Consider the following 18,186-nt stretch of genomic DNA (forward strand, 5'->3'; position numbering starts at 1 on the left):
TCCAAAAGAGTCGGTCTTGCTCGATCAGAGGTATGCAGTCTCTCAGGCAGCATTCAAACTAGTCTTGTTTTTAGTGAAAATGAAAACCTACAACCTGTTTTCCAGTCATTGGCCGGCTCAGGAATGTAATGAATGAAGCAGATATAGGCTGTTAGTACGATGGGGTCGCCACTCCCAAAGTGATTTATTAATGAATGATAGATGCTATGAAATGAGAATGGAGAGTGTTGCTGGAATGAAGGAAAACCGGAGTACCCGGAGAAAAACCTGTCCCGCCTCCGCTTTGTCCAGCACAAATCTCACATGGAGTGACCGGGATTTGATCCACGGTATCCAGCGGTGAGAGGCCGACGCGCTGCCGTCTGAGCCACGGAGGCTCTTGTTTTTAGTAAGGGATGTTAATTTCACAACAAAAATAATCAACTGGACACTAGCACGATTCAAATCCACAACCTTCCGATTTTGCGTCGGATGATCTAGCACTACTTTACTCTTGCTGAAACCATGATACTGTCATTAACTGACGATGGCGTACGCAATTTTAAGACTTGTGTGGTGATAAGCATTGTTTGTGTATACTGTAACGAAACTACCGCCTCGGCAACAGCCCTAAATGCAGATCGCTGATGATTGATGGATTGATTTTCTTCTTTCATGTACATATTATCCTTTCTCTGAAGGAAAGATCAGTTTCCTCTGCTTCTCCTGTTGTCATTTATACTGTTTATAATGTTTCCAACGTGTCAGTTAATTTGCATTAACTTCAATAAAATTTAAAACTTCAAATGTCATCATGATATTGTTTTTATTGGTTGATAAGGTTATGCACTTAGGTTTGTGTTTCTTCCACAGAATACAAAGCATTCAAAAGCTCCTCATTCCAAACTGTACGCATATCATCACAGTACCGGTATGCGACATTGTGGTCCTGTTCCCAGAGACAAAGTTTGTTCTTGTTTTTGTTTTGTTTTTTCAGCTTGTAGGTTTCCAAATGGAGCGAGCTGGCCGTGCGGTTATGGTCGCGTAACTGTGAACTTGCGTTCGGGAGATGGTAGGTTCGAATCCCTCTGCCCTTAGCCCTCAAGATGGTGTTCCGTAGTTAAGGCTGATTAAGGTTGTACCTTCATTAAGGCCACGGTCATTTCCTTCCCGCTCCTAGCCCTTTCCTATCCCATCCTCACCATAAAACTATATATATCCTATATCGTTGCGACGTAAAGTATACACGTAGAGTCTCGTTAATCCGAACTAATTGGGACCGGAGACTGTTCGGATTACGAAATTTTCGGATTAACCGGAAAATATTTTCTAATGATAATGTTAATGTTTTTACGTCCCGCTAACTACTTTTATGGTTACCGGAGACGCCTAGGTGCCGGGATTTTCTCCCGCAGGAGTTCTTTCACATGTCAGTAAATCTACTTACACGAGGCTTACGTATTTGAGCACCTTCTAATAATACCGGACTGAGGCAGGATCGAACCTGCAAAGTTGGGATCAGAAGGCCAGCGCCTCAACCGCCTGAGGATAATAGTTTCTACAATACAGTACAGTACAGTACAGTACAGTACATACTGTAATTTGAAATGCCTATTCTTTAGCAGTTACATCATTAAAATACTGTATAAAATTAGTGTAGGGTAGTCAACGAGCTAGATGTTATTCTAGCTCGTTGAGGGTAGTTAAGAACCCGTAGAGGAGAAAACGACAATAAAATGACAGTAAGGAGTGAATGGAAGCTGACTGTCATCAATTACAAACAGACCAACTAATTGTAGCTATGGTGGAGAAAGAATCTGGAGTTGATGAAAAACAGAGTGACGACGAAGAAGACCGCAATGAACAACTAGTGTCACATTCAGATGCCACGGCCGTCTTAGAACTTGCCGTACGCTACGTCGAGCAACACTCCTCAGCTACGCCCACTGATGTGATGTTTATGAGACGCTGGTTTAACACTGCATCTTCGAGTAGGTTCCAATCACCACGGCAAAAGAAACTAACAGACTTTGTATTGTTGGGAGATCAGAAGAATGCACACACCCGGTGAGGCACGGGGCGAAGGGGTTTCCACCAGCAGAGACAGTGACGTAGTGGTTACCATAGCAACTTCGCTACTGCCCAGGCGACTTTATATTGTCTTCTACTGGCAGCTCTTCGCTCTTGTCAGTTGTAATCCAGCAAATTGCAAAGTGTGAGTCAATGTTTTCGTGTAGCAGATAAGAGCAGATAAGAGCCTATCTGTCTGGGCAGAACAGGAAGTTCGTGATTGCAGGCCACATTCCACATTCTTGCATTCTTCTCATCTCTACACAGTAAAGATAAACGACCAGTGATTGTTGTTATGATGTGTAATTATTTTATATTAAGTTATTCTAGTAAAATATGACAAAAAATGCAAGTAAATAGTCATTCTATGATATGTTCTTTCATTTCAATACGGAGAATTTAAAAAAAATGAATGTTTCAGTTCGGATTAACAGGACTTTCGGATTAACGGGGTTCGGATTAACGGGACTCTAGTGTATTTTTAAAAAATTAAATGAAACCAAATAGGCCTCTTTCGCTAAAGAAATTTAATGACAATACTTGTATTTATCAATTCATGGTGAATTATACGAAACTCTGAAAATACAAAGTAATTTATGAACCAGTAGTAAAACGTATTGCGCAGTCATGCCATATTCATTTTGAGAGACAACCTGTAGATTATTACATGCTATTTAATATGTTAAAATACTGAGAAACGTGTGGGGAGGCGGGATATCCTAAATAACAAAACGAAAGTTTTCATACCAGGAGGTACTTTGCAAGCTACGATTTTCATAGGTACCTCTCACCACGGCGAACTTGATGCGTCGCTCTCGCTAGCGCAGCGGCCGTGTAATCGCTTAGCTGCCAGACCACTATGAGCGATACGATCATCTTTGTTTCCAAGCTCTGACATGGACCGTGCACTTCCGTTATATATTGGTGTTATCAAATACGTAGCTGCCTCTGTGGATCTCTGGTGATACATTTGGTGCGTACCCGACAAAATTAATTAAATCTCAGCCATAGACAAGTGGAAACGTTACCCCCTGCACCGCGGGGCTGGGCGGACCAAGACAATAGTAAAACAGTGAACAGTTTATCATATGACAGTACATACATATTTGCTAATAATAATAATAATAATAATAATGTCCGCCTCTGTGGTGTAGTGGTTAGCGTGATTAGCTGCCACCCCCGGAGGTCCGGGTTCGATTCCCGGCTCTGCCACGAAATTTGAAAAGTGGTACGAGGGCTGGAACGGGGTCCACTCAGCCTCGGGAGGTCAACTGAGTAGAGGTGGGTTCGATTCCCACCTCAGCCATCCTGGAAGTGGTTTTCCGTGGTTTCCCACTTCTCCTCCAGGCGAATGCCGGGATGGTACCTAACTTAAGGCCACGGCCGCTTCCTTCCCTCTTCCTTGCCTATCCCTTCCAATCTTCCCATCCCTCCACAAGGCCCCTGTTCAGCATAGCAGGTGAGGCCGCCTGGGCGAGGTACTGGTCATTCTCCCCAGTTGTATCCCCCGACCATGAGCCTGAAGCTCCGGGACACTGCCCTTGAGGCGGTAGAGGTGGGATCCCTCGCTGAAGGAAAAAGCCGAACCTGGAGGGTAAACAGATGATGATGATGATGATGATTATGAATTATTGGACCTCTATGTTTTCTTTTATGTATAAATGATATGAGTAAAGAAGTGAAATCGGAGATAAGGCAATTTGCAGATGATGTTATTCTGTATACTGTAATAAATAAGTTACGAGATTGTGAGCAACACCAAAATAACCTCGATAATGTTGTGAAATGGACAGTAGGCAATGGTATGATGATAAACGGGATTTAAAGTCAGGTTGTGAGTTTCACTAATAGGAAAAGTCCTCTCAGTTTTAATTACTGTCTTGATGGAATGAAAATTCCTCATGGGGATCCCTGTAAGTACCTAGGAGTTAATATACGGAAAGACCTTCATTAGGTTAATCATATAAATGGGATTGTAAATGAAGGGTAAAGATCTCTGCACATGGTTATGACGGTGTTCAGGGGTTGTAGTAAGGATGTAAAGGAGAGCGCATATCAGTCTCTGGTAAGACCCCCAACTAGAGTATGCTTCCAGTGTATGGGACCCTCGCCAGGATTACTTGATTCAAGAACCGGAAAAAAATCCAACGAAAAGACAGCTCGATATGTTCTGGGTTATTTCCGGCAAAAGAGTACCGTTACAAAAATGTTGCAAATTTTGGGCTGAGAAGACTTGGGAAAAAAGAGACGAGGAATGACATTAGTAGATGAATAAGTTTGAGTGGAGTCTTTAAAAGTAGGAAAAATCACAATATGAAAATAAAGATGGAATTATAGAGGACAAATTGGAGCAAATATTCATTTATAGGACGGGAAGTTAGGGATTGGAACAACTTTCCAGGGAGGTGTTCAATAAATATCCAATTTCTTTGAAACCATATAAGAAAAGGCTACGAAAACAACAGATAGAGAATCTGCCACCTGGGCGACTGTCCTAAATGCAGATCAGTATTGATTGATTGATTGATTGATTGATTGACCCGCGCATCCAGATCTATTCAGCACTAACATCACTAAAAGTTTCGTGGATAAAGCTTAAGATGTAACAGTGACCCTCTTCCTGACATACGGTACATGAAATAAATCACGATATTCATGCTTTCATTTTCACACCTTTCGTGGGTTTTTGTTGTTGGTTTTTTTCATAATGGCGTATCCTGTGTCATGACTCATAACGGTGCATTCACGTGCATCAGTAGGCTACTTTTTTTTTTTTTTTGCTAGGGGATTTACGTCGCACCGACACAGATAGGTCTTATGGCGACGATGGGATAGGAAAGGCCTAGGAGTTAGAAGGAAGCGACCGTGGCCTTAATTAAGGTACAGCCCCAGCATTTGCCTGGTGTGAAAATGGGAAACCACGGAAAACCATTTTCAGGGCTGCCGATAGTGGGATTCGAACCTACTATCTCCCGGATGCAAGCTCACAGCCGCGCGCCTCTACGCGCACGGCCAACTCGCCCGGTCAGTAGGCTACTAGTTAATTACATTTGTTCTGTAAATCAATATGTGGCTGAGAGGCGTGACCAGTCTTAAGGGAAATAATGGATAGCAAGAGCACTGTCACATTCGCGGTATTCGTACAGCAGCGACGCTATATTGATATCCATGTGTAACCTCGTGATACGGTGTTGCGGGAGGGGCACCTAATTCCGTCGGGCCTACAGGACCTTACCGTATAAATCCGGCCATGTGTAATTTAAATTTCAATCGCTACTGATCTGCATTTAGGACAGTCGCCCAGGTGGCAGATTCCATATCTGTTGTTTTCCTAGCGTTTTCTTGAATGATTTCAAAGAAATTGGAAATTTATTGAACATCTCCTTTGGTAAGTTATTCCAGTCCCAAACTCCCCTTCCTATAAACGAATATTCCCCCAATTTGTCCTCTTGAATTCCAATTTTATCTTCATATTGTGACCTTTCCTACTTTTAAAGACATCACTCAAACTTATTCGTCTATTAATGTCATTCCACGCCATCTCTCCGCTGACAGCTCGGAACATACCACTTAGTCGAGCAACTCGTCTTCTTTCTCCCAAGTCTTCCCCGCAAAAACTTTGCAACATTTTTGTAACGCTACTCTTTTGTCGGAAATCACCCAAAACAAATCGAGCTGCTTTTCTTTGGATTTTTTCCAGTTCTTGAATCAAGTAATTCTGGTGAGGGTCCCATACACTGGAACCATATTCTAGTTGGGGATCATACCACAGACTTATTCCCTCTCCTTTAGATACTTACTACAACCCCTAAATACCCTCATAACTATGTGCAGAGATCTGTAATTTATTTGCAATCATATTTATGTGATTACCCCAATAAAGATCATTCCTTATATTAACACCTAGGTATTTACAATGATCCCCAAAAGGAACTTTCATCCCATCAACACAGTAATTAAAACTGAGAGGACTTTTCGTATTTATGAAACTCACAACCTGACTAGAAGACAAAATTGGGCTAATATTCGTTTATAGGATGAGGAGTTAGGGATTGGAACAACTTACCAGGGAGATGTTCAATAAATTTCCAATTTCTTTGCATTTAAGAAGAGACTAGGTAAACAACGGATGGGTAATCTGCTAGCTGGGCGACTGCCCTAAATGTATATCATTTGTGACATTGATGACTGAGAGTGTGTTATCGTTTTTAACCTTACATATTCAACGATGAAATAGAGCAACGAACTGGCCAACCCTGCTATAAACTAAATGTTAATGGAGACAAGAAGCAGGTCTAGCCAGCAACATTATACCTACACAAACACATTCAACTTCTATATTTAGCTCCCCACCTCTCAGGAAGCTATCAATTCGGATGTTGGCACTAAAATAGACAACAGAAAAGAAAAATACGTGGGTTATATCTTTAACACCCTCACGTAGCACTTGGCAGCTATTCGGAGAGCAACAAACAGCGATAGTACAGTAATTTCCTCACGATCCATTAAGTATGTTGTGCTGGACCGGAATTACATCTGGAGAAGGTAACGCCTGTCACACACCAGAGTGCCAGAAATTACTTCACCTACTTTTATAGCCAAGCAGGTCATGCCAAGCTTCTCGAGAGAAGTGTAGAGAGAGCCTGGGTCAGAACAGCGATTCACGGCTATCAAGTGTGAGACTCATGCCGGGGTGTTTTTCACACAGTTACCGAAGGCAAATGTTTCAATAGAGGCTTACACCCGCCTCATATGACACCGTATATGAGACAGTAGCAATCACGGGCCCTATATGAGTCCGATATTGCGCTCACTTAACTTGTGCCAGACTCCACTCTTTCACTCGTCTTATTATTTATTTACTTGTGTACAGTCGAACCTGCCCTATCAATCAATCAATCAATCAATCAATCAATCAATCAATCAATCAATCAATCAATCAATCAATCAATCAATCAATCAATCAATCAATCAATCAATCAATGACTACTGATCTGCATTTAGGGCAGTCGCCCAGGTGGCAGACATATATCTGTTGTTTTCCTAGACTTTTCTTAAATGATTGCTAAGGAATTGGAAATTTATTGAACATCTCCCTTGGTAAGTTATTTCAATCCCTAACTGCCCTTCCTATAACTTGTCCTTTTGAATTCCAACTTTATGTTCATAGGCTGCTGTGAATTTTCCTACTTTTAAAGACACCACTCAAACTTATTCGTCTACTAATGTCATTCCACGCCATCTCTCCACTGACAGCTCGGAACATACCACTTAGTCGAGCAGCTCGTCTCCTTTCTCCCAAGTCTTCCCAGCAAAGACTTTTGCAACATTTTTGTAACGCTACTTTGTTGTAGAAAATCACCCAGAGCAAATCGAGCTACTTTTCTTTGGATTTTTTCCAGTTCTTGAATCAAGTAATCCTGGTGATTGGTCCCATACACTGGAACCAAACTGTAGTTGGGGTCTTACCAGAGACTTATATGTCCTCTCCTTTACATCATTACTACAACGCGAACACCTTTATTCACCGATGTGGATGTTCTTTGCCGTTAAAATGCTCGATTAAATTGTACAACCGTGTTTCAGCGGACACCTCTCGTAACGGACATTTTTTTCACGGAACCGATGGTGTCCGCAGAAGAGAGGTTTGACATTTATTTAGCCCGCCTGGTGGTCATGATCGTTAAGGCGTTGAAGTCTAATAATAATAATATTATTTGCTTTACGTCCCACTAACTACTTTTTAAGGTCTTCGGAGACGCCGAGGTACCGGAATTTAGTCCCTCAGGAGTTATTTTACGTGCCAGTAAATCTACCGACACGGGGCTGCCGTATTTGAGCACCTTCAAATACCACCGGACAGCCAGGATCGAACCTGCCAAGTTGGGGTTAGAAGGCCAGCGCCTTAACCGTCTGAGCCACTCAGCCCGGCCCGCTGAAGTCTAAACGCTCTGACACCGTGGTTAGCCGGTTCGAGTTCCGTTGGTCGAAAACTTTTTTCACCATCCGAATGTTGAACGGTAGGGTAAGGAAGGTGCTGGTATACAATTTCTTATCACTAGATTGCATTCGAAAAGCTTGGATTCAATTCCAAACCTCTTTACAGTACTCATATGGAGTGAGGTCATATGACGCTGTTAATGGGGGATTCGTTCGTCGGATGGAGACGTAAAGCCTTGGGCAGAAACCTTGGTGCTATTCGACACCCTCTCCCTTCCTTCTATTATATATTGCGCCATCCACTTCATCTCATTATCTTCTATGATGAGGCTGACATTAGAAAAGGCACCGATCTTAAAAAGTCGCTACGACGATCCATCTCACTTCATACCCACCCCGTAGAGAAACGGGACAAGAGTTGGATATTTATTTATTTATTTATTTATTTATTTATTTTATTTATTTAATTTATTTATTTATTTATTTATTTATTTATTTATTTATTTATTTATTTATTTATTTATTTAGCAGTGGACCTTTCTTTTACTTTACCACGCAAAGTACGGATAATAAGTCAGAGATACTATTTTATTATAAAATTAAAGACGAAAACCTTTTGGTAGCAGAGCGCGGTTAAAATATCGAAGATAATTACCTAAATATAATATTTCTAGAACATATAATGAAGAGAGAAAGCAAAAGAAAAGAAATCTGAGGCATGAAAGTAAAAGTTAAGATAAAGATAAAACATCCTAACGAAAGACAAGTAAAATACGAACAAAAAACATAAGCGAATGCATAAACAGAACACACAAAACATAATAACGTATTATTGTACTTCTCTATAGGTTAACAACCGGCACTTCAAAAAGTGAGAGGGATGGGAAGCGGTGTTGTCAGTTTTCTTTCTGGAGTGCAGTGTTTATTTGTTTCAAGTTTGTTGCTCACTTCGTATTTATTTTATGGTTTGATAAATTGAGTTGCACGTTGTGAGTTCCTTAGTACCCAAATCACTTACACAGAACCAGTCAAATATGTAATAACGATACGACAAGATATGGCAACCCAGCGCGACACTCCACGCGGAGCTGACAAGAAACTTTCATCCGGCATGCTCAGGTTTTTATGTCCCATTAACTACTTTCACGGTTTTCGGGGACGCCGAGGTGCTGGGATTTTGTCACGGAGGAGTTGTTTAACGTGCCAGTAAATCTACCGATCTGAGGCTGACGTATTTCAGCCGAGATCGAACCCGACAACTTGAGCTCACAAGGCCAGCGCTATACCGCCTGAGCTACTCAGCGCACCTTATAATTCTTATCTGAGGTTAAGGGTGTGGGAGATTATGGCAGAAAATTTTGAAAAAATGTACTTAAAATATCTTTACAGGAAAAGCCTGTGTTCTGAGAACATATTTCTAAAATTTCATGCCTGAAACTAATGTTTAATGGGGTAATTAGTCTAAATTTCGAGGTTTTGCAGGAGCCATGCACACTGTTCTGTGGAACGTTATTTTCCATCTTCGGTTTCTAAAAGAAATTTGACAGGTATTAGTACTATAAGCTGATTCAAGATGACGGGAACGTTTATTTTAACAGGTGTTTTTCGAAACGTGCAATAGAAAACAGTGGCCGATTATTGGTGAATAGTAATCCGTTTGGTTTTGTATGTTTGGTAAACAATTCCCGCGAAAATAATTTGCATTTCACTAAGATCGTAGACAATATGAAGATAAAATTGGAAATCAAGAGGACACATAGGGGCAAATATTCGTTTACAGGAAGAGGAGTTAGGGATTGGAATAATTTACCAAGGGAGATGTTCAATGAATTTCCATTTTCTTGGCAATGATTTAAGAAAAGACTAGGTAAACAGCAAATAGGGAATCTGCCACCTGGGCGACTGTCCTAAATGCAGATCAACGGTGATTGATTGATTGATTGATTGGATTGATTGATTTATTGATTGATTGATCAATACAGTTAAACAAAACTATAGAGTTCGGTATATTAGATCCGTCGTTGCTAAGAGAAGCAATTAGGTCAGCTTGCCAGTGCAAAATTTCTGGGGAGGGAAGTTTGACTATCCGACTTAACTGTATTCATTTTCTTCGTGATTCTCTTCATGTCTCTTGTTGGCCCCGCTTTTTTCTTTTTGTTTCATTTCTTAGCTTCATAATTTTCATAGGATAGGACAGGTAGGCCTAGTCTATATTTTTGATTAAAAATATGTCTTATGGTTGTTACCTAGAAACCATGCACGTTTGATGTGATGGATGGCCATGACAAAGATCTATAGAAAATGTTCTTTTATCAAAGAGGCCTCATCTTATCACACTCTAGGGAACTGTTTATTTCATTCGAAGTAGTTTCATAGGCCTTGAATCACTTTGCCCTTCCGATGCACTTGAATCCTACACTTGTCTACTCCAAATTCCATACAGTCGTGTTCGAAAACTATTCTTTAGATGCAAATAAATTGTGTGTATGTTTAGTCCTCAGCCCGAAGGCTGGTTGGATCCTCAACAGCTCTGCCATCAGCTGTCATAGATGGCCTAGGCATCACTGAAGAGGCGTACTAGGGAAATGAGGAGTGAGGTAGTTTCCCGTTGCTTTCCTCACGCAAATAAATTAATCGTTATCAATTTGAGTTTCATTTATTAAGACGTACTTATGATAATTTGATTTTCCCAAAGGGATCTTTTAATGAAACTGGGCACCTTTCCGCAATACGTAAAGTACATTTGATGTTGATATGTCTACTTTTTTCGTAACTGGAGTCTAATGAAGATGCAAAAAATGGAGAATAGTAACACTGGTTAAAATGCATCTAATGTTATATTTACAATTGGCTTTACGTCGCACCGACACAGATAAGTTTTATGGCGACGATGGTATAGGAAAGGGCTAGGAATGGGAAGGAAGCGGCCTGAGCCTTAATTAAGGTACATTTGTTTGGTGTGAAAATGGGGAAACCATCTTGAGGGGTGCCGACACTGAGGTTCGAACCCACTATCTCATGAATGTAAGCTCTCAGCTGCACCATTCTAACCGCACGGCCAGCTCGTACACAAGTTTTCTGAGTGGTGGTGGTGGTGGTGGTGGTGGTGGTGATTATTGTTTTAAGAGTAAGTACAACTATTCATTCTAAAATGTGTGTCAGTTTTGTACTTCCCATTGACTGGGTATATAAAAATGCTTACTTAAGCTGCATTGCTCTTTTTTTTTTTTAGTTTCTGTTTCGAAATGCAATCATTAACTTCATTTTTTTCAGTGGGAATATATATATTTGGAATTGCGCACAAATGTGCAAGTACAAATTATGGAATTCAGTCTTTACCGTAATCGACTATCGATCTCACTGTCTTGCAGTAAAGACTTATGAGATGAGTAGAGCCCGGATTATATGTAATTACATTTCTGTTCCCATGTATGTAGTTACAAGAAAAGCTAAAATGTCGGCAAATCACACTAAAAAAGGACCATTATTCCAAGAGTTTAAAGTTACATATTTTTACATATTTCGATGCACAATAAATATTTTGATAAGTGTTACATATTTTAAATATTTTGAAGGATATTGCGCATCCGAAAGAAAACACTATTCTTTTTTCATTAATTTTACATCGATTTAAGTTTTTTAATCAAACACTTGAAAACAGTTTAAAAAGTCTGTACGCCTCCAACATCCGAAAATAATTAATTAATAACTTAAAATATTCCGTCAAAGAACACATCCCTTAAGAAGTGACAGTACACTGTGAAAGGTGGGTCAATGATACGCCCCTGCTACTGCGGAGAAAGACACAAAGTAAAAGTATGACGGACGTATTGGGTGCAACTCCCTGAAAATGGGAACGTACCTTCCAGTATCATTCTTTATTTGAAATACGCGCCAGTGACTTAATGTGAAGTGAAAGGTCTTTTTCTATACATATAAGAACATCCTAACAGACAGAAGGCATTCGACCGGGTGAGTTGGCCGCGCGGTTCGGGGCGCGCACCTGCGAGCTTGCATCCGGGATATAGTGGGTTCGAACCCCACTGTCGGCAGCCCTGAAGATGGTTTTCCGTGGTTTCCCATTTCCACACCAAGCAAATGCTGGGGTTGTACCTCAATTAAGGTCACGGCCGCTTCCTTACCATTCTTAGGTCTTTCCTATCCCATCGTCGCAGTAAGACCTATCTGTGTCCGTGCAACGTAAAGCAATAGGAAAAAAAGAAGACATTCGATGACCGCAGTTGGAAACAATGAGTTATTAATTGCGACCCCAAATGAAAATTAGAGGTTGAATAACGTCTGCACTTCTAACTTTTTGCGGGTTTCTTTCCTTTTCTGTGTACAAGAATATGTCAAATAAAGCTTACATATTAAGTTACATATTTTTTAAATTATTATATATTTAACTACATATTTATGTACATATTTCTTATTTTTATTCTACATATACTCCGGGCTCTAGATATGTGATAATTGTCACAGCATTTTCCACGTAATACACACACACGCGCGCGCGCGCGCGCGCTCACTCATGAAATTTCTTATTAGTACACAATTTATGATATAATTTCGTGTGGCTATTTCTAGCCGGGTGCAGCCCTTGTAAGGCAGGCCCTCCGATGAGGGTGGGCAGCATCTGCCATGTGTAGGTAACTGCGTGTTATTGTGGTAGAGGATAGTGTTATGTGAGGTGTGTGTGTGTTGCAGGGATGTTGGGGACAGCACAAACACCCAGCTCCCGAGCCACTGGAATTAACCAATGAAGGTTAAAATCTCCAACCCGGCCGGGAATCGAACCCGAGGCCCTCTGAACCATAGAGCACTGCGCTGACCATTCAGCCAAGGATCCGGACACAATTTATGACGAAAGCTATGAATTGTGAGTCTTGTTAAAACAGATCTTAATGGTTGGTTTTCGTTCGTCCATCTCCTGTCAATCATTGCGTCGGAAGCGCACAAGTCTTGAGATATTTCTGCACGTTTTTCTTTTTTTCTTCTCTTGATCACTTTAGTTGCAAGATTAGTGGAAGGTAGTGGTATATTCAGCCGTAGATATTCCAGATAGAATTGTTCTCTTACCTATTCATAATCTAGACGAGAAGATGCTGTTCTTGAGACTCCCAACAATCTTTACAGGTATGCTGCTTTTATTTTTTACCAGTGCAGTAAAATCATTTAAAGATAGTTTTTCCCAAATCAATTCTATACCGTATGTTAGTACTGGGAAGATTTTTACGTGGAATAGCGTGAAGGCTGTTTGCAAAGACAATCTGGTAATGTTCTTAATAGTGTATATCCCTCTGATAGCAGTTGTAGCTCTCTCCTTTATACGGAGCCGAAATGAATTATGAAGTCTGTAGAGTAATGCCAAGATACTTATATGAATGTACAGTCTCAATCTCCTTTTTTTCCTAGGGTCACTTTGTCTTCTGCTGAGGCTTTTCCCCTTTTTCGGAAGATCATGTTCAATGTTTTGGTGAAATTGATGGTGAAGTCATCAGCCCAGAGATATAAAGCATTTAATGTTTTGTGTAGTTCATACCTGTTTGATAGGCCCAGAACCATATCATCTGCATACATATATAAGCATACTGATTTTGTTGCCTCTAAAATCTTTGTAATATCTGCAGTTGCGATACTGAATAATAAAGGACTCGTGGTCTCCTTGTAAAACCCCATTTGTCTGGGTAATCACTCGTGATAGTTACTCCATCCTTTATTTCCAAATTATTGAATGTCAAAACGTTTTTAACAGCTGATGTGATTTCATTTCCTCCTTTGTAATGGCATTCAGATTTTCTAAAAGTTTCATTCCTTTGATTAGATCGAATGCTTTGGTGTAGTCAATGAAAACAGTGTGAAACTTTCCTTTCGGTTATCTTAGAGCTTGATCAATGTCATTTAGAAGATGGCCTGTGGCTTCTAGTGTTGTTCTTCCTTCCCTGAAACCAAACGAATTAGTGGCTCTATTATCTTCGTGAGTCTCTCAGTGAGTAATGTTGAGTAGATTTTAAAAATTATAGTGCTTTCCAAAGCTATTCCACAATACGAATTCGAATCCTTTGTATCACCTTTTCACTTATAAAGCCAGATGCAAGTCTTTTGATTTGACGCCCGTAGGCGACTCGGGCGTCGTGATGAGGATGAAATGATGATGAAGACGACACATACACCTAGTCCCCGTGTCAGCGAAATTAACCAGTAATGGTTAAAATTCTCGACCCTACTGGGAATCGAACCCGGGACCCCTGTTACCATTATCGTTATTATTATTATTACCATCAATTAACTAATTGTTTACCGGGCGAGTTGGCCGTGCGCGTACAGGCGCGCGGCTGTGAGCTTGCATCCGGGAGATAGTAGGTTCGAATCCCACTATCGGCAGCCCTGAAGATGGTTTTCCGTAGTTTCCCATTTTCACACCAGGCAAATGCTGGGGCTGTACCTTAATTAAGGCCACGGCCGCTTCCTTCCAACTCCTAGGCCTTTCCTATCCCATCGTCGCCATAAGACCTATCCGTGTCGGTGCGACGTAAAGCCCCTAGCAAAAAAAAAAAAACTAATTGCTTTGGAACTAAGAAGGATTTTGATGACTACGTACAATATCCTCTTAAATTCTTTTTTACAAGTTGTTTTATGTCGCAGCGACACAAATAGGTCTTACGACGACGATGGGATGGAAAGCGGCCGTGGCCTTAATTAAGGTACAGCCCCAGCTTTGCCTGGTTTGAAAATGGGAAGCCACGGAAAAAAAAACATCTTCAGGGCTGCCGAAGGTGGGATTTGAACCCAGTATCTCCCGAATGTAAGCTCGCAGATGCGCGACCCTAACCGCACGGTCAACTCACTCAGTAACAGACACCGCATCACACCCCAAGGTTCAGTATGGTTATAGAAAGTGTATTAGTGTATGATGCGAAGAAATGCTTTGAAAAACATCGGGAACAGGTCTCCTTACATTTATAACAGACCACGTGCACTAAGGGCAACGACCGAATCTAAACAAACATATACAGTTCACGAGTAAAACATTACATGTCAGATTTAACTAATCTGTAATCCACAAGATAAAATGGTGAACAAACTGAGTATAATGTCAGTAGTCAACAATAAAGCTGCATCTGTGTAATTATAAGACATACAGGATGAAGTCGTACTCCACCGACAAACTTTCGGAGGTTGTTGAGGGATACCTTCTAAGTATATTGGTATAAGGGACCGCGGTCTGCGGTGGCTTGTTACAGAGAAATAATGCAATTATGATTTATTCGCTTTGTTAACCCAATCATCATTGTTTCTGAGAAAATATCTTCACAGCAGAGGAAAGGGCTGGAACATGCAATAACCAAAACGTACAATACGAAACACAGAGTAATGCAAAGCCTGGAATATGCAATAACCAAAACGTACAACACGAAACGCAGAGGAGGTAATGCAAAACATGTAATATGCAACAACAAAAAACGTACAACACAAAACAGAGAGTAATGGCCTGTAATATGCAGTAACCAAAACACAGAGTAATGCAAAGCCTGTAATATTATATGTGACAAGCTTTAACGGTTTCATTTTAGATAAAGCTCGTATTGACTATCAAATCAAGAAGTGAATATTTAAGAATAACTTAAATACTGTATTTAAGCGGACCACCTATTCAATACATATATAATTGATTAAATCTAGTTCACGTTTCTTCCCCTAAGGGACATCATCAGCTAGAATAAATCACACAATATATCGGATATAAAATTACATTACTAGATTGGTAAGACAAATTAAAAACATTTGTATACACAAGGACATTTAAAATAAATTTTGTTAAAGTTTCAAGTCATATACTCAATAACACTGATGTGAATTGTTCAATAAAATTCTGGATGACAAAGTTCATGGAAACTAATAGTGGTATTCGTAAAATCGTAAGATGAACATTGATGCGAATAAAAGCCTTTGATTTAAAACATTTCTTGATAAAAGACACATCTTTGATAGACATTCCTTTAAATTGCATTTATGAATGAACGCTTCAGTCATTTATATATGTATTGAATAGGCGGAACGTTTAAATATAATTTTTAAGTTTTTCTTAAATATTCGATTCTTGAAGCCTGTATATGCAATAATCAAAACATACAGCATAAAACACAGAGTAACGTAAAGCCTGTAATATACAATAACAAAAACACAAAACACAGTACTGCAACAACCCTCAAACGAAACACGTACACTTTTGTCACAGTGTGTTAAATCTGCTCTGTCAGTGTATGTAACAAATGCAGAACTGTTCCCTTAAAGGTATTGTTCAAAATGTCGACCACGATGATCACGGAATCGTTGACTTCCGGCATGTTAAAAAAAATCATGCGGGAAAAAATGTAGACAATGTTGTCAAGAACTAGCATTTATTATTGACAGTGCATTACAGGTACAAAGCTAACTTGGGCAACAAATCAAACGAAATGCCAATATTCTGTAATGATCCACCGGAGACCACGGGTCCCTGATACCAATATACTAAGAAGGTATGCCTGAATAACGTCCAAAAATTTGTCGGTGAAATTCGGCTTCAGCCTGTATAAGTAACAAACAAAAATTAGCGCTACAAACCTCGAATTTTCTTGTTGCTGTCTAGATTGACGAATAACTTTCCAGACACTGTCTGTCCACCGTAATACGTAGCTTCTGGATTGTCAAATAGTATTTTAAACTTTTTCAGTCCCATGTTGAACGACACTCCAAGGTAGCACTCGCGACACGACCGAACACTGCGCGGCGACTCGAAAGATACACCCGGCCAGCCGGCGAGCACTCAGATGGAATATTTATATTCGATCAGCTGTTGAGCATTAACAGCTGAGTAACACAGGCGGTGCTCTCGCAGTCGATTCGATTAGTCGGAAGAATCTAAGTCTAATGCTCTCGATAGCCTACGTTCGATCACGACCAACGGACCAAATAATTCGACTGGAATATCGAGCTTGCGACTTTTATCCATCAACTTGCACCGTAACTCGATTTGTCACTGTGACCAACAGCATGTTAAAGAATGTCTCTCTTGGAACATGAAAACCTTCTTCTCGCGTATTTTGCCTTAGCAGTTACATTTATTATTATTATTATTATTATTATTATTATTATTATTATTATTATTATTATTATTATTATTATTATTATTATATCCGCCTCTGTGGTGTAGTGGTTAGTGCGATTAGCTGTCAGCCCCGGAGGCCCGGGTTCGATTCTCGGCTCTGCCACGAAATTTGAAAAGTGCTACGGGGGGCTGGAATGGGGCCCACTCAGCTTCGGGAGGACAACTGAGTGGAGGGGGGGTTCGATTCTCACCTCAGCCATCCTCAAAGTGGTTTCCCACTCCTCCTCCAGGAAAATGACGGGATCAATCAATACTGATCTGCATTTACGGCAGTCACCCAGGTGGCAGATTCCCTATCTGTTGTTTTCCTAGCCTTTTATTAAATGATTTCAATGAGATTGGAAATTTATTGAACATCTCCCTTGGTAACTTACTCCAATCCTTAACTCCCCTTCCCATAAATGAATATTTTCCCCAATTTGTCCTCTTGAATTCCAACTTTACGTTCATATTAGATGGTACCTAACTGAAGGCCACGGCCACTTTCTTCCCTCTTCCTTGCCTACCCCTTCCGATCTTCCCATCCCTCCACAAGGCCCATATTCAGCATAACAGGCGATGTACTGGTCCCCCTCCCCAGTTGTATCTACCGACCCAAAGTTTCATGCTCCAGGATACGGCCCTTGAGGCGGTAGAGGTGGAATCGCTCGCCGAGTCCGAGGGAGAAACCAACCCTGCAGGGTAAACTGATTAAATAATAGTAATAATAATAATAATAATAATAATAATAATAATAATAATAATAATAATAATAATAATAAGCGTGTCAGACGTGCAGTTAGGATTACTTAGCTGTGCTCTTTAATTCAGGAGATGGTGGTAATGGTGGTGGTGATTATTGTTTCAAGGGGAAGTGCAACTGAGCAACCCAGAGGAGTGCGACAGACTTCGGCAAGCGTCACAGTTTCACAAGTAGGCAACCATCCTCTCTTAACACTAATCACAGGGAGAAATATGGAAGGGACCCGGCACTTCGAAAATGGAGGTGTCGGCCAAAGAAAGACAAATTACGTCACCTTAAGGGTAACATGAGTGTTATCAAAGTA

The 18,186-nt window shown here is 40.5% G+C and overlaps 1 protein-coding gene across 2 annotated transcripts in view; it reads right to left on the reverse strand.

Annotated features, from left to right (window-relative positions):
• Nucleotides 1-18,186, reverse strand: part of LOC136885753 (arrestin domain-containing protein 17) — a 191,774-nt gene that overhangs the window by 32,139 nt on the left and 141,449 nt on the right. The window contains exon 1 of one of the 2 annotated variants that reach the window (XM_067158489.2): nucleotides 16,597-16,777. The exons of the other annotated variant lie outside the window; for it this stretch is intronic. Coding sequence (XP_067014590.2) covers nucleotides 16,597-16,711 — 115 coding nt within the window. The 5' untranslated portion in view covers nucleotides 16,712-16,777. Of the gene's footprint in view, nucleotides 1-16,596; nucleotides 16,778-18,186 lie in introns of those variants that run through there. 2 annotated transcript variants of the gene reach the window in all.

The sequence above is a fragment of the Anabrus simplex genome, chromosome 14, assembly GCF_040414725.1.
Source record: "Anabrus simplex isolate iqAnaSimp1 chromosome 14, ASM4041472v1, whole genome shotgun sequence".
Taxonomy (NCBI): Eukaryota; Metazoa; Arthropoda; class Insecta; order Orthoptera; family Tettigoniidae; genus Anabrus; species Anabrus simplex.